This window comes from Hypanus sabinus, chromosome 9 (genome assembly GCF_030144855.1).
Source record: "Hypanus sabinus isolate sHypSab1 chromosome 9, sHypSab1.hap1, whole genome shotgun sequence".
Taxonomy (NCBI): domain Eukaryota; kingdom Metazoa; phylum Chordata; class Chondrichthyes; order Myliobatiformes; family Dasyatidae; genus Hypanus; species Hypanus sabinus.
Window position 1 is genome coordinate 5,997,906 of NC_082714.1, and position 17,616 is coordinate 6,015,521.

Here is a 17,616-nt window from a genome sequence, read left to right on the forward strand (position 1 = left end):
ACATAAATGAGCATAAAGTGTGCATAACTTACAGTGCAATTCCTCCTCAGATCTTGGAGCACGTTCGCTTGCCCTTGATCAGTCCGTACTACATCCACGATGTCATCGAACCCCAGAGCGTTATCCACGACTCTCTCCCGTGCCAGCGGCTGATCGCAGAGGCCAAGGACTACCTGTTGTTACAAGATCGGCGAGGCGAGATCTTCGGCCCCAGGACCAGGCCGCGGAGGTCAACAGGTGAACACTGGAATGGCTGCGTCCCAAACCGCTCCCCCACAACCCATCCCTAGATTGTGCATTTGTATAGCTCCTTCCCCAGCCTGTAAGGTATCAGGTGGGACACTGAAATGTGTGCAAAGCAAGCTCCCGGTTCTGTATAATCTGGTCAGAGGATGTTGCACATGGACCCAGTTTTGATGGGGAATGGGACCTTCAGAACCACTGACGTACAGCACCTCAGGAATTTGATTTGCCGCAGCAGTATGGTGCCATACATAAAATAAACTGTACGTTCCGATGGTGAGGTGGAGATGCAAGGTTTTCCTTGCCTCTGCTAGCAAAAACTGGAAAAAAAAAGTGAGATAGTATTCATGGGTTCAATGTCCATTCAAAAATTGGATGGCGGAGGGGAAGAAGTTGTTCCTGAATCACTGAGTGTGTGTCTTCAGCCTTCTGTACCTCCTATCTGATGGTGGCAATGAGTAGAGGGCAAGTCCTGGGTGATGGGGGTCCTTAATAATGGATGTTACTACCTTGAGGCATCACCTTCTGAAGGAGTCTTCGACGCTGGGGAGGCCAATGCCCATGATGGAGCTGTGGTACATAATATTGAGCAACCACACTGTGGTTAGAGTAAGTTTATTCTCAAAGTACGTATTTCACCCTGATATTAATTTCTTGTGGGCATTCACAGTAAGTGCAAGACTGCACCCAACAGGACAGACAGACAGCCAGTGTGTAAAAGACAACAAACTGTGCTAATATAAAATAATAATAAATAAATAAGCAATAACTATCAAGAACGGGTGATGAAGGGTCTTTGAAAGTGAGTCCATAGTTTGAGGGACCAGTTCAGTGATGGGGTGAGTGAAGTTATCTTGCCCTCTTTCCTGCCCTCCCACCCCCCCCACCCATGGTTCAGGAGCCCGATGGTTGAGGGGTAGTAACTGTTCCTGAACCTGGTGGGGTAAGCCCTGAGGCTCCTGTACCTCCTTCCTGATGGCAGCAGCGAGGAGAGGAGGCCTTGGATGGTGGGGGCCCCTGATGGATGCTGCTTTCCTGCGACAATGCTCAATGTGCTCAATGGTGGGGAGGGATTTATCCACGATGGACTGGACCGTATCCACTACTTTCTGTTCAAGGGCATTGTCGTTTCCATCCCAGGCTGTGATGCAGCCAGTCAGTATACTCTCCACAACACATCTATAGAAGTTTGTCAAAGCTTCAGATGATGTGCCAAATCTTTGCAAACTTGTAAGGAAGCAGAGGCGCTATTTGAGACAACGCTACAATCTGTGCACTGTTCTGCACTTTGAGTTAATCCTAGTCGCCCTGATTTAATCCGAGTCTAATCACACCATGATTTACAGTAATCAGTTACGTACTAATCGGTAATCTTTTGGACTGTGGGAGGAAACCCGGGCACCTGTAGGAAACCCACGCAGTTCACAGGGAGAACATAGAGACTCCTTACAGAGGACACTGGATCTGAACTCTGAACTCTGCCCTGAGCTGTAATGATGTCATGGTACCCAACAATATTTATCGTCGTATGTCTTTTCATCATGTGTACTACGCTTCGCACAAGCAAAGAATTTCGTGGCATGTGAGTCTTCTGGCATTGGTTAACTGTTGTCACGTGTACGGAGATACAGTGAGAAGCTTGTCTTGCACACTTCACACAGATCAGATCATTACACAGTGCATTGTGGTTGAACAAGGTAAAACAGTAATGATGCAGAATACAGTGCAACAACTACAAAGATAGGGCAATGAAGGGAAACAATAAGATGCAAAATCATAACGAGATAGATTGTGAGGTGAAGAATCCATTTTATTGTACGGGAGGCCTTTGATAACAGTGGAGTAGAGGCTGTCCTTGAGCCTGGTGGGACGAGCTTTCAGGCTTTTGTATCTTCTGCCCGATGGGAGGGGAGAAGAGAGAGAGTCTGCAGTGGGTGGGGCCTTTGATTCTGCTGGCAGCTTTGACTGATCTAGTTTCAAATTCCAATGTTGCAACAGTAACTGCATTTCTGTAGTGCCCACCAGCCGGGTATTGGCTGCAATGGTTAAGGGACCCCCCCCCCCCCCCCAGGAGGTCCACATCCGCTGTGGTGGCGTGAATCTCCATTGGAGCCGGTGTTTTGTGTTTTGCAGGGATAAACGAAGTGATCGTCGTGGCTGGCGGGGAAGATGACAAGGTGGTTCTGCGGTGTGTGGAATCCTTCGACCCCATTGGCCGTGAATGGAAATGTCTGTCTTGTTTGCCCTTTGCCATCAGTAAACACGGGCTGGTTGCGTCAGGTAGGCTGGGGCTGAAGAACCACCTTTCAATTGGCAACTGCTTTGCGATGACCCACTAAAGAGTGTGTTTGACCAATTGGGTTGGGTCCGTACCCTCTCCCATCAGTCTCTCATCTCCATCCACTCCCCCCCACCCCCCCACCACAATGTGGGAACTGGCCCTTTGGCCCAACTTGTCCAAACTTTCCTTAAGTGTTGGAATCAAACCCACTTCTGCTGGCAGCTCGTTCCACATACTCACCACCCCCTGAGTGAACAGGTTCCACTAAGTATTTCACCTTTCACCCTTAACCCATGACCTCTAGCTCAAGCCTCAGTCAACCTCTGAAAAACACCATTTACCCTATCTAGACCCCTCATAAGTGTGAATATCTCTCCCAAATCTCCCCTCGTTCTTCAGGGTCTAAAGTCCTAACCTATTCAACCTTTCCCTAAACTTAGTTCCCCAAGTGCGGCCAATATCCTTGTAAATAGTCTCTGTATCTGTCCCGTAGGCAGGTGACCAGGTACTCAGACAGTAACGGTAGCCATTTTCTCACTCTGCACAGGTAACACACTGTATGTGGCTGGAGGCGAGTACCCTGATGGGTCTGCCAGCAAGGACATGTGGCGTTATGACCCCTGCTATAACATGTGGCACGAGATGTTCCCAATGAACGTGGCTCGCTCTGAATTGGGTAATGGGCGCAACAACCTGATGGGACGGGGCAGAGGAGAGACTGTCTGGGTGGGTAATCTGGCCGACGGGACGAGAGAAGGGAGACTGTCCAGGTGGGTGGGGGCTTTGTAGAGTATGGATCTTTGTCTATCCTTGCTTTTTGCAGGAATTGCTCTCTCCATGACTCCCTTGTGCACTCATTTCCCCTAAATTCCACCCTGACACTTGCCCTGAAAGTAGCACAAGTTCTACACCTGCCTGTTCACCACCTCCCTCCCCTCCATTCTGGGCCCCAAACGTTCCTTCCAGGTGAGGCAATCTTCACCTCTGAGTCTTTTGGTGTCATCTGCTGTATCTGTTGCTCCTGGTGTGGTTTCCTCTACGTCAGTGAGACCCAAGGTAGATTAGGGACCTGCTTTGTAGAGAACCTTTGCTCTGTCTGCTGCAAAAGGGTGAACCTCCTGCTGGTCACCTGTTTCAGTTTGACTGTCCATTCCCGTTCGTTCACTGTGATGATGAGGCCAAACTCAAGTTGGAAAAACATCTCGTATTCTGCCTGGGTAGCTTCCAGTCTGATAGCATGAACATTGATTTCCCTTTCCTGATTATTTTCTCTTCCTCTTCCTTCTCTCTTTTTTCATTCCCCATTCTGGTTCCCCCCCACACACACACACCTCCCCCCACACACCTCCCCTCACCCTGCTTCTCCACACCTGCCCATCATCTCCCTCTAGTGCCCTCCTTTCCTTTCTCTCGCCAATCAGACTCCTCTTCCTTCAGCCATTTGCCTCTTCCACCAATCACCTTGCAGCTTCTTACTTCACCACCCCCCCCCCCACCTTCCCCCTCAGCTGGTCTGATCTGCCAGCTGGTTCTCCTCCCCCTCGCCCCACCATCGTATCCTGCCTTCTGCCCCCTTCCTTTCCCAGCCTGATGAAGGGTCTTTACCTGAAACGTTGACTCCAGCAGCTGCCTGACCTGCTGAGTTCCTCCAGCATTTTGTTTATTGAATGAGATAGTGTGGAGCAGGGCTTTCTGGCCCTTTGAGCCTCACTGCCCAGCCACCCCTGACTTAACCCTCGCCTAATCACAGGACAATTTACACTGACCGATTAATTTACCAACCAGTACGTGTTTGGACAGTGGGAGGAAACTGGGATGTCCGTGTGGTCACAGGGTGAACGTACAAACTCCTTTCAGACGGCGGTGGGAATGGAACCAGGGTCACTGGTAGTGTAAAGATTGAGCTGACCACTACACTACCTTTCTGCTGTTTGTGTGGGCGTGTTGCTCTGGATTTCTGGCATCTGCGGAACCTCGAGTACCGATGTTGGCACCTTCCCTCCCTCAGGCCTGGCCATGCTGGACGGCTACGTGTTTGCAGTAGGTGGATGGGAAGGAACTTCCAGGCTGGACTCCATCGAGTGTTACAACCCACGCACCAACTCCTGGCGTTTCCTGGCCTCCATGAAGATTGCAGTGACCAGCCCTGCTGTTGTAGCATTCAAAGGTCTCTTGTACGTAGCAGGTAAGGGTGGAGTTCGAGCCCAAGCCGGCTTGCTGCTTGAGGTAACTGCCTTGTGAAAGGCTGCTCTGAGGCATTGGTCTTCATCGTTCAGGGGATTGGGTTGACGATTAATACTGTACCTCTGTAAAACCCTGGTTAGAACACACTTGCAGTATTGTGTTCGGTTCTGATCGCCTCATCATCGGAAGGCCATGGGAGCTTTAGAGGGGGTGCGGAGGAGATTCACCAAGATGCTGCCTGGATGAGAGAGGACGGGTTGAGTGAGTTGGGGCTTTTCTCTTTGGACAGAAGGATGAGAGGTGACTTGATAGAGGTGTACAAGAAGCACAGAATGAGTGGACAGCCAGAGACTTTCCACAGGGTGGAAATGGCCAGTGTGGGAACAGGCATAACTTTAAAGTGTTTGGAAGAAAACGTGGGGTGTCAGAAGTGGATTTTTTTTAAAGAGAGAGGTGGGTGTGTGGATTGCTCTGCCAGGGGTGGTGGGGTGGTAGAGGAAAATATGTTAAGGACATGTAATAGACTGTTGGGCATTTGGATGTTAGAAAAATGAAGGGCTATGTAGGAGGGAAGGGTTAGACTGATCTAAGAATGGGTTCAATGGTTGGCACAACACTGTGGACCGAAGGGCCTGTATTAGACAATAGACAGAAGGTGCAGGAGTAGGCCATTCGGCCCTTCTAGCCAGCACCACCATTCACTGTGATCATGGCTGACCATACACAATCAGTACCCCGTTCCTGCCCTCTCCCCATATCCCTTGACCCCGCTATCTATAAGAGCTCTATCTAACTCTCTCTTGAATGCATCCAGAGACTTGGCCTCCACTGCCTTCTGGGGCAGAGCATTCCACGTATCCACCACTCTCTGGGTGAAAAAGTTCTTCCACACCTCTGTTCTAAATGGCCTACCCCTTATTCTTAAACTGTGGCCTCTAGTTCTAGACTCACCCATCAGTGGGAACATGCTTCCTGCCTCCAGTGTGTCCAATCCCTTAATAATCTTATATGTTTCAATCAGATCCCCTCTCATCCTAAATTCCAGTGTATACAAGCCCAGTCACTCCAATCTTTCAACATATGACAGTCCCGCCATTCCAGGAATTAACCTTGTGAACCTACGCTGCACTCCCTCAATAGCAAGAATGTCCTTCCTCAAATTTGGAGACCAAAACTGCACACAATACTCCAGGTGGGGTCTCACCAGGGCCCTGTACAGCTGCAGAAGGACCTCTTTACTCCTATACTCAACTCCTCTTGTTATAAAGGCCAGCATGCGATTAGCTTTCTTCACTGCCTGCTGTACCTGCATGCTTGCTTTCATTGACTGATGTACAAGATCTCGTTGTATTGTGTGATTCTATAACTCCTCAGCAGTGTGTTCCAGGCATCCAAACTTCTACTGAAACAAAACTTACCCCTCACATCTCCCTTGAACCTTAAATCTCTGCCCTCTGGAATTTGACCTTTCCACCCTGGGAGAATGACTCCACCCATCCCAGGGGAGTGTGAAGGAGGATTCCGTGTGCCACAATACATGACAGGATGTTGGTAATGGTTTATTATTGTCAGATCACTGAGATACAGTGAGAAAGCTTGCAGACCAGTCACACAGATGAGATCATTACACAGAACAAGGGAAAGCAGTAACAATGTGGAATTAAGCTACAGGGGAAGTGCAAGTAGACAATCTGGCGCAAGATCAAAATGAGGTGGGTTGAGGGGTCAGGAGTTTGTGGGATGGAAGCTGTGCTTGAGCCTGGTGGGGAGAGCTTCCAGGCTTCTGTGTTTTCTGCCGATGGGAGAGGGGAGAAGAGAGAGTGTCGGGGTGGGTGTGGGCTGCTTTACTGAGAGTCCGTGGAGGGGAAGCAGGTTTCTGTGACATGCCGAGCTGGGTCTACAACTCTGCGGTTTCTCGAGGTCCCGGGCAAAGCAGTTGCCGTACCAAGCTGCAATGCACCTGCATGGGATGCTTTCTGTGACAGGTGGATTTAAAATTTGGCAAGGGTCAACGGGGATATGCTGAATTTGTTTAATCTCCCGAAGACATCGGTGCTGTTGACCTGTCTTGGCCGTGTTTTGCTGACATTGAGGGGAAGGTGTGATCCTGACACCGTGTTGCTAAGTCTCTATCTCATGAGGCCCTCTGTTGGTCAGGGTCAGCCATGGACGTTGCATCCTGGGTAGGGCAGGACACGTGCAGAGCAAGCTGTCGCCCACGCAGCAGGCTCCCCCTCTTCACTCCGCCGATGAATCCAAAGGAGCGGCAGAGCCTGATACAGCTTGGCAGTGTCGCGGGAGTCGCCAGTCAGCGTAGGACTGCCACAGGGGATCCAAGTTTCTCTCGGGATTCCCAAAGCCTTCCCCTTGAATGGGTATAGCCACAAGACGGCGGAGGTTTGAGATCAGAGATTTCCTTCTCATAGATGAGCTGCCAACCACGGCTGACAAGCCATATTGGCCCGAAGTGGCTGGCTTACGGCACCAGTAACCCAGCTTTGCCCCTTCGCCTGTCAGTAGAAATGGTTCCGCCAGGTTTAGTAGCTAAGACCAGGAGCTGGACTTGGTTGTCAGAGGCTATTTGAGACACACACCATTGGGAGCATTTAATAGATAGTGGGAGCTCATCCTCACTATAACAACCTAAAGAAACACTCTTGCAGTGACTCATTGTAATTTGAGATGCAGAACACCATGGTTGTGGCTGGAATCGGAGCGGGATTTGATCGTACAGTGTTGTGTCCAGCAATATAGTAAGGGACAGAGGACACAGCCTTATTTTGAGGGTAATTGTAACCGATTTGTTGCTGCCTGTCTTTGCAAATTACAGTCTGTTGGTCAGGGAGTTTAGTGACTGATTGGTTGTTCGATGATGAAGGTTAGACTGTTCTATTCCTCTGAAATGTGAACAGAGCAGGAGTTTTTAAAGTGGAAAAGCCATCGCACTCTCTCAACCTCGGAAGTCCGGGTCCAGTGGAGTGAGTAGCCATGACAACTGCGGTCCTCCTCTGTTACGCTGGACGACTGACCTCTGTGCCTTGTGCCCTTCGCTCTCCATGAAGTGTTGCAGAAACACGTTCCTACTGCACCGCTGGATCTCGCCCCCAGAGTTTCATATGGCATGTCCCTGTCTCACTGGGTATGAGATCGTCTGGTCTCCCTCACTTGCTTCAGCCTGTCTGTCAAAGTGGTGCACCGGGGTGTGGCCGATGTCGCGTACAAACAGAGACCTGGCAGTGCAGGTGAGGACTGAATGTTCAGTGGGGGCAAGAAGCGAGGGTGCTGCCCAGGAAGGATTACAAGTTCATCCATTGTTGTAACAGAATGTTGTGCACTGGAGGCCAGCAAAGCAACGATTTTCACTTGCAGAGCAGTTGATTCCTTTCAAAGCTGCTCCCGTTTTCCTGCAACATCTGCAGCTTCAGATAGCCCACACGTCCTTGTCTGAGTCCATATCCTGGAGTTAAAACGCAAAGATGTACAAACCCCATTTCCAGAAAAGTTGGGATATTTTCCAAAATGCAATAAAAACAAAAATCTGTGACATGTCAATTCATGTGAACCTTTATTTAACTGACAAAAATACAAAAAAAAGATTTTCAATAGTTTTACTGACCAACTTAATTGTATTTTGTAAATATGCACAAATTTAGAATTTGATGGCTCGGTGTCCGCGGTTTGGGCGAATGGGACACTGATGGGTTCTGACTGTGCAGGGGGAGCGGTCGGTGTCCGCGGTTTGGGTGAATGGGACATTGGCGGGTTCTGACTGTGCAGGGGGAGTGGTCGGTGTCCGCGGTTTGGGTGAATGGGACACTGATGGGTTCTGACTGTGCAGGGGGAGCAGTCGGTGTCCGCGGTTTGGGTGAATGGGACATTGGCGGGTTCTGACTGTGCAGGGGGAGCGGTCGGTGTCCGCGGTTTGGGTGAATGGGACACTGATGGGTTCTGACTGTGCAGGGGGAGCAGTCGGTGTCCGCGGTTTGGGTGAATGGGACATTGGCGGGTTCTGACTGTGCAGGGGGAGCGGTCGGTGCCTGCGGTTTGGGTGAATGGGACATTGGCGGGTTCTGACTGTGCAGGGGGAGTGGTCGGTGTCCGCGGTTTGGGTGAATGGGACATTGGCGGGTTCTGACTGTGCAGGGGGAGCGGTCGGTGTCCGCGGTTTGGGCGAATGGGACACTGATGGGTTCTGACTGCAGGGGGAGCAGTCGGTGCCCGCCGTTTGGGTGAATGGGACATTGGTGGGTTCTGACTGTGCAGGGGGAGCGGTCGGTGTCCGCGGTTTGGGTGAATGGGACATTGGCGGGTTCTGACTGTGCAGGGGGAGCGGTCGGTGTCCGCGGTTTGGGTGAATGGGACATTGGCGGGTTCTGACTGTGCAGGGGGAGTGGTCGGTGTCCGCGGTTTGGGTGAATGGGACACTGATGGGTTCTGACTGTGCAGGGGGAGTGGTCGGTGTCCGCGGTTTGGGTGAATGGGACACTGATGGGTTCTGACTGTGCAGGGGGAGTGGTCGGTGTCCGCGGTTTGGGTGAATGGGACACTGATGGGTTCTGACTGTGCAGGGGGAGTGGTCGGTGTCCGCGGTTTGGGTGAATGGGACATTGGCGGGTTCTGACTGTGCAGGGGGAGTGGTCGGTGTCCGCGGTTTGGGTGAATGGGACACTGATGGGTTCTGACTGTGCAGGGGGAGCGGTCGGTGTCCGCGGTTTGGGTGAATGGGACATTGGCGGGTTCTGACTGTGCAGGGGGAGTGGTCGGTGTCCGCGGTTTGGGTGAATGGGACATTGATGGGTTCTGACTGTGCAGGGGGAGCGGTCGGTGTCCGCGGTTTGGGTGAATGGGACATTGGCGGGTTCTGACTGTGCAGGGGGAGCGGTCGGTGTCCGCGGTTTGGGTGAATGGGACACTGATGGGTTCTGACTGTGCAGGGGGAGCGGTCGGTGTCCGCGGTTTGGGTGAATGGGACACTGATGGGTTCTGACTGCAGGGGGAGCGGTCCGTGCCTGCGGTTTGGGTGAATGGGACATTGGCGGGTTCTGACTGTGCAGGGGGAGCGGTCGGTGTCCGCGGTTTGGGTGAATGGGACACTGATGGGTTCTGACTGCAGGGGGAGCAGTCGGTGTCCGCGGTTTGGGTGAATGGGACACTGATGGGTTCTGACTGCAGGGGGAGTGGTCGGTGTCCGCGGTTTGGGTGAATGGGACACTGATGGGTTCTGACTGCAGGGGGAGCAGTCGGTGTCCACGGTTTGGGTGAATGGGACACTGATGGGTTCTGACTGTGCAGGGGGAGCGGTGCTGGAAGACGGAGATGGAATGAACTTGGTTCAGGTTTACAACCCAAAGACCAACACCTGGACTGAGGTGGCGCCAATGCAGATTCCTCGCTCTGGTTCTGCTGCCTGTGTTCTCAAGGGGAAGATCTATGTCATTGGTAAGGAATGATAAGATCAGCTTTATTTGTCACATGTAAATTGAAACATAAGAGCTAGTGTGCGCACAGTAAAATCATCACCGGAAATCAGTGAGGGTGAGCTGGGGACAACCCAAATGTGTCACCACGCTTCTGGTACCAAAGTAACGTGCCCACAACTCACTGACTGTAATGCATAACTCTTACAGGAATGTGGGAGGAAATCCATGCACTCACAGGGAGACATACAAACCTCTTGTCTCTGGGCTTCCTTCATCGTGTCAGTAGCTTCCTCTCAGTTTTCACTACGGTCAATCATGGAAGTCCCAGGTGGAGACTCAGGAATGCCATTGCACTCTAATGTGGAAGGATTCCTCATTGCTGTTTCCGTAACGGTCAGGATTGTTAGCCCTGAGCCAAACCCCTGAACCTCTGCACCTTGACCTGTTTGACATGGGTGACCCTGCCAAGAGCCAAACCATGAAGCCCTGACCCCAGCCAACATGGCTGTCTGGGTCCTCTCGAGGCAGTCGAGCTCCTTACGGGACTGGAACTCTAATCTTGCTGCTGGCGTTACGTGAACTGCTACACCACCGTGATGGAAGGAGTCGTCATGAAACAGCACAGAAATGGGTCCTGCAGCCCAACTGACAACAGCATCCTCCGATTACCCGCATCCTGCTGATCCCCTCCCATCCACGTAAACCCCAAATCCCTTACGCATGCTCCCACCACTCCATATGGAAAGCCTTCCTCTGACATTCCCAACCCCCCCCCCCCCCCCCCCACCCCGTACCTTCCTCTAATCACCTTAAAATGATGTAGAAGCAGGCCCAATTAAAGTGCTGTGAAGACATTTGTACGGGTACGTGGATAGGAGAGTTTTGGAGAGAGATGGACCCCTGTAGGGAAATGGGGCTCGATTAGCTGCGGATTTTGGTCAGCACGTACATGGTTTGAGGGGGTGAATGGTACCAGCATTTCTCCCATTACACCTGCAGTGTGCCCGTACTTGTTCAGTAAAGTTATGGTGAAAAGGCAGGAGAATGGGGTTGAGAGAGTTAATAAATCAGCCACGATGGGACTCGATGGGCTGAATGGCATTCTGTTCCTGTGTCTATGGCATGGTCTTGTATAGCAAGGAAGTGAGCCTTTAGCCCAACTCATCCATACCTAGCAGAATTAGGCCATTTGGTCCATCGAGTCTGCTCCACCATTCCATCATGGCTGATTTACCAGTCCCATTCTCCTGCCTTCTCTTCTCCCTGTAACTTGAGACATCTTGCCTAATCAAAAATCTGTCAACCTCCACTTTAAATATACCCAATGACTTGGTCTCCACACCCATCTGTGGCAATGAATTCCACACATTCACCACCCTCTGGCTAAAGTAATTCCTCCTCATCTCTGTTCCAGGACTTGCCCACTGCAGGAGACATCCTCTCCATGTCCACTCTATCTAGGCCTTTCAATATTTGATGGGTTTCAATGCGATCCCCCTGTCATTCTTGTAAACTCCAAGGATCGGCCCACAGCCCTCAAACATTAACCCTTTGATGGCAGAGGGGAAGTAGCTGTCCAAGTCGCAGAGAACATCACACCATCATTGCTGGCCAGTGTTGAACTGTGCAATAAGCTTGATTTTGGAACCCTCCTTTTGGAGGATGGTATCTGTTGGGTTTGACCCTAGAGTAGTAATAGTTCTTTCCATTGCGATCAGGAGCTGAATAAACTCCATCACTCCTTGGGGGTTAGTGTGATGCTGTTGCACCTGAGTTCAGAGTCCATCTCCAATGACACCTGTAAAGTTCTCCCTGTTGACCGTGTGGGTTTTCTCTGGGTGCCCTGGTTTCCTCCCACAGTCTGAAGACGTACAGGTCATTTGAAATTGTCCCGTGATTATACTAGGGTTAATTTGAGGGATGCTGGGCAGCACAGCTCGAAGAGCTGGAAGAGCCTGTTCTGTGTGGTAACCCTAAGCAAGTAGAGAATAAGAGGAGACTCTGCCCTCTGCCATCACTGTTGCCATCTCTATACTAATGGGGAAACTGATTTTTGAAGGATCTTTCATCTGGTGTGTGTCTCCCGCAGGCGGCTGGCATGCTTCTACGGAGAACACTGACAAGGTGGAGCAGTACGACCCCAAGACCAACACGTGGAAGATGTGTGCCCCCATGAACGAGAGACGGTATCGGCCAGGCGTGGCTGTGATTGGCGACAAGATCTATGTGATGGGAGGAGAAGAGGGTTGGGATCGGTATGTATCACTGCGTAAAGAACAGGCATAGTTTTAAAGAACGGGCCCACTCATGAGTCAAAGTCATGTGAGTTATATAACATGGTACCTGATCTGTGATTTCCTGTCTCCATCCCATAGCCTTCCTTAAAAATCAATCTTGGAGGCTTTGAGACTGACTTAAGCAATGCATACAGACAGAATCCAGGTGATAAAGTTCTGTTTCTGACAACGTAAAACATCTACTCTGTGCTATGTAAGAACACAAAACGCTGGAGGAACTCAGCAGGTCAGGCAGCATCGATGGAAATGAATGGATAGTCAACGTTTCCTGCTGAGACCCTTCAGGACTGAGAAAGAAGGGGGAAGATGCCAGAATAAAAAGGTGGGGGGAGGGGAAGGAGGATAGCAGGAAGGTGACAGGTGAAGCCAGGCAGGTAGGAAAAGTAAAGGGCTGGAGAAGAAGGAATCGGAGAGGAAAGTGGACCATGGGAGAAAGGAACGGAGGAGGGGACCTGGGGAAAGTGATAGGCACGTGAGAAGAAGTGACGGGTCAGAGTGAGGAATGGGAATGTTTACCAGAGGAGAAATCGATATTTGTGCATTCAGACGGAATATAAGTTGGTACTCCTCCACCCTGGAGGTAGCCTCATCGTGGCACGAGGAGACCATAGGAATGGGAATTGACCACGGGGAAGTTCCAGCTGTGGCAGATGGTACAGAAGTTCTTGATGAACGCTACAGTCTGCTCGAGAGTTACTGAGTGTATTGAAGTCTCTGCCACTACAATCTGCTCATTTCCTTCATTCGTGGGTTCACACATCACTGATAGACCTCTGTGTTCCAATAACTGCTGCAGTTAATAGCCAAATACATATAGTTAGATTCGTTAAGGTTTTAATATCCAGAGACTGTAGTGGTGAAAAGCTCCTGCTACCTATTAAATACTCCCAATGGTCTGCATCTCAGATAACCCCTGACAACCAAATCCAGTTCCTGGCCTTCGCGTGTGACTTGGCTACTAAGCCCAGCAGATCTGTTTCTACCAACAGAAGGGCCAAAGGCGCCTTCAAGCCAGTCACTTCAGGCAGATGGGGTTCGTCAGCCGTGGTTGGCAGCTCATCTTGGAGAAGGAAAACTCTGATCTCAAACCTCTGCTCCTTGTGGCTATACCCACCCATGGGGAAGGCTTTGGGAGTAAAGGCCGAGGGACGAATATGGAGCTGGTGTGCCTAAGACACTCCTAATTTGAGTTTAATGCTGTGGTGTCAAACTGTATCAGTCTCTGCTGTTCATCAGGTGCATGGAGAGGGGGAGTCTGCTCCCCAGGCACAGCTTGCTGTCCATATCGTACTGGCCGGGTTTGTGTATCACTTAGACAGCTGGGATTCAATGACCATGGTCGACTCACAACACACAGCAATCCATCTGTTTAACCAAGCCTAACCACAGAACAATTTATAATGACCAATTAACCTACTAACCAGTAAGTCTTTGAACTGCAGGAAGAAACTGGCGCTCCCGGGGAAAACCCACGCGTTCATGGGAGAACATACAAACTTCTTACAGACAACACTGCAATGGAACTCTGAACTCCAGAACACTTTGAACTGCTAACCGCTACGCTACCGTGGCTTGTTCTTCATCCTGCCTCTGTCAGCTGGGTTCAAAGCCAAGGCTGATTACAGAATGTTGTACCTCCCAGAAGAACATTGGGGGGGGGGGGGGGGTCAGTATCCATAGAGCATAGACCATTCCAGTACAGAAAGGAGCCTTCAACCCACAATGTCTGTGCCAACAGGGATGCCTATTTAAACTATCTGACCAGAGTGCAAACACACCTTTCCTCTCTTCATCTGTCTGAATCCCTCATACACCTGGTTATTCCAGCCCTGGCAACACCATCCAGGTACCAATGCTGTTCATATGCATCAACATTATGTGCCCATGTCATGTGACATATCTCCACCGTGAGTATCTTCCTACCAGAAGAGTTGCAAGGTGCTCCTTGCCTTGTAAATCACCTTTAAAGCTTCTTCTCTCAGCTTTGCCCTGTGGTATTTGAAATTTGCCCTCTCTGAAAACGACCCTGTCTGCGTCTCTCTTAATTTTATAAACCTCTCGGGTTTTCTCTGAGGACATCTTCAGAAGGTGATGTCTCAATAAGATGGCATCCATCAACAAATGCCCTCGCCACCCAGGACATGCCCTCTTCTCATTGTCACCATCAGGGAGGAGGTACAGGAGTCTGAAGGCACACACTCAACAATTCAGGAACAGCTTCTTCCCCTCTACCATCAGATTTCTGAAAACGGTCACTGAATACTGCCTCACTATTCCTCTTTTGCATAATTTATTTATTTTATTGTAACTTCTTGTAATTTTTTTTGTTTTGTACTGTATTGTTACCACAAACAACAAATTTCACAAGTGCCTGTGATGATAAACCTGATTCTGACTGAGATTGTCTCTCAGCTTCTAACACTCGAGAGCAGGGCTTCCCGACCAATTTTATGCCATGGACCACCTACTGTTAAATGAGGGCACTGTGGGTTCCAGGTCGAGTACCCCTGTTCTGGAGAAAACAGCCCAAGTGGCATGGTAGTGTAGAGGTTAGTAACATGGGCTCTGGTCCTCCTGCTGTGGGTAAGGAGTTTGTACCTTTCCCCCCGCCCCGTGACTGGGTTTCCTGCCACGGCCCAAAGATGCTCGGGTCCAGGGTTGTGGTAAGGTATAATTTAATTGAGAGCAACACACAAACATCAGATGAACTCAGCAGGTCAGGCAGCATCTGTGGAGAGGAGTAAACCGTCTTGATCTTCAATTCCGATGAAGATTCTCTGCCCGAAACTGTTTATTTCTCTCCATAGATGCTGTCTGACTTGCTGAGTTCCTCCAGCATTTAGTGTGTGTTACTGTGGGTTTCCAGCATCAGCAGAATCTCTTGTGTTTATAAATTAATTGCAGTTTATTTGCACAAGTTTTACCACAGCCCGATGAGCTCTGCTTTCACTCTGTTAACCATTCTCGTTTGCAGGTACCATGACACCATTGAACAGTACAATGAAGAAAATGACAAATGGGAGATCTTTGGAGAGATGCTCGCAAGCCGCAGCTGGTTGAGTTGTGTTACCGTACAGGTCCAGAAAGAGACGTGGCCCAGCATTTTTGTGGATTGATGGGGAACTCTACCTGTACTTAAAGAGCATTGTCTACAATCTTGCAGAACAGTTGTCAAGTACAGTTTGCAGAATCCGGTCAGCTGACATCCACTGGAAAAGGTCCACAGTTCTCCACCATTTATAGAAGCACTTTAGGGCTTATTTTTCAACCCTTGCAGCCTGGGCAGTAACTTCTGTATTTAACTCCATGGGTTCCAAAAGGGATTTGGGAGGGGTTCCTGGATTGGGATGGGTATGATTCCTTTTATCTTTGAACTTTGCATTGTGGTGAGAATATTTCTCCTTGCTGTTCATTGGCTAAGGGTGGGTTCTCACCGCCCTCCTGTGTGCCTCTGGTCTGAGTGTGTACAAGATGCATCTTCAGATTCATACTTGGATATACCAAAAAATGGCTATTGTAAAACATTTCTTTACTCCATCAGAGAGATATAGTGAAGTCCGCACTTTAGCCTTGACGTTTCTGCCTTTTGTAATTAGACTGGTGCAGGAGCCCTTTTTTAAATAAAACAAACTCCTATGTTTTCTATAGAACCTGAAGTATTGGGGTGGTGTTCTAACTACTTCGTCTGCACAGAGATCTCTCAGCTTTCTCATCACTTGGATACCATGACTTCTGAAGAAAAATAATGAACTGACATTGAACTTTTCTACGTTGTTAATTTTGGTACCTTGTCGTGGCCAAGTCTGAGTTGAGGACTGTTTAAGAAGTGCGCAGTCTTTCCCCAGCGGTAATGTTTGGATCTGAAGGCTGCTTTTGGTGTGTTGCACCCAAGTGCTTGAGCTCGCACTGTGCAGATGGTTTAATGTTCTTTGCCATCCTAAACACGGGAACTTCTAAATTTGTTCAGTTTAATGAAGGTACAGTTACTTTAGAAACTTTATACTGCCCATTTTTAAAATGGGTTTCAGGTCTGCACCCAACCAGACGGGTGATGGTACATGAAGTTTGCGATTGTCTGACGTTGACTGTCACTGTCTACTTTGACATCTTATCTCTGAGCCACTGCTTGAAGACCTTGGTTTCTCTTTGGTGCCACACAGCCAGCTGTCCAAGAGTCTTGACCCCATTAAACCTGTTTATCTCATATCATGCGTTAAGAACTTTCTGATGGTGGGAGAGGTTAATTGCTATGATCGGAGTATCTCTGGACCTCCACAAGGAAGCTGGCATCCTTGGGGTGAGTTTTGCATTGGGTTCTGATGGTTTTATTGCAAAACTTGTTGCAGTTTAATTCCCTACCAGTTTCGACAGTGCTCTCTCTCTCTCATCATCTCTTGTCAGCTAATTGAAGAACACTACCTTGTATTCTCAGGCTGTTAAGACATTAACTGTTTGAGAACTGCCTCATTTTACATCTCCAAATGTGTTTCATGTGAAGTTTCAAATTATGTTGCACAAGTTTATAAAGATTATATAATCGTGAATTTAAGCAATAAAGAATTTTTTTACAGCTGTAACTCAAGGAAAACCCTATAGTTATTTAAGAAAACCACTGCTCCTGATAAAATGTGCAAAACTGCTTTTATACCTCAGTATACCAAACTAAATAAAGTTGTGAATCTATGGCTTTCAGTTTGTGTGTAATTAGAGCAAATATCTGGATAATCTAACCCAAGAGTTCCAACCTTTTTTTAAATGCCATGGAGCCTTACCATTAACCGAGGGGTCAGTGGAGCCCATGTTGGGAACCCCTGAAATGGAATCCCATATTCTTGGGAAGTGAACACAGACCTTCAGCTTCAGAAACACGACTGAATTTCTCACTTGCAGTTCATTGTTTCTTTGCAATCTTGCTGTAATCTTCAGTTGGATTCTGACGTTTTTGATCTAAGGTTCTTTTGGAACTCAGGAAAGAGGCATAAAACTTGTTGAATTTAATCATTTTATTAAGTGTAAAGAGAACAAGAAGTTGGAAATGTAGAGCTGCAAAAGTTTAGTAGCTAAGAATTGGGAGGTTAAAGATGGTGGTCCAAGTGGTTAACCCTCCTTACATTCCATAGATAAGAAACATTCCTTTCAAATGTGTCGATGGGACATAACCAATTAGATAGCCCCATTTAAATAACACAAT

General features: G+C 49.1%; 1 protein-coding gene across 3 annotated transcripts in view; it reads left to right on the forward strand.

The window, feature by feature from the left end:
* Positions 1–17,102, forward strand: part of si:ch211-256e16.3 (kelch-like protein 20) — a 30,053-nt gene extending 12,951 nt beyond the window's left edge. For all 3 annotated transcript variants that reach the window (XM_059978942.1, XM_059978943.1, XM_059978941.1), the window contains exons 3-9: positions 51–237; positions 2,377–2,523; positions 3,072–3,200; positions 4,533–4,709; positions 10,001–10,147; positions 12,218–12,383; positions 15,400–17,102. In XM_059978942.1, coding sequence (XP_059834925.1) covers positions 51–237; positions 2,377–2,523; positions 3,072–3,200; positions 4,533–4,709; positions 10,001–10,147; positions 12,218–12,383; positions 15,400–15,541 — 1,095 coding nt within the window. In that variant the 3' untranslated portion in view covers positions 15,542–17,102. The remainder of the gene's footprint in view (positions 1–50; positions 238–2,376; positions 2,524–3,071; positions 3,201–4,532; positions 4,710–10,000; positions 10,148–12,217; positions 12,384–15,399) is intronic.
* The last annotated feature ends 514 nt before the right edge of the window (positions 17,103–17,616 follow it).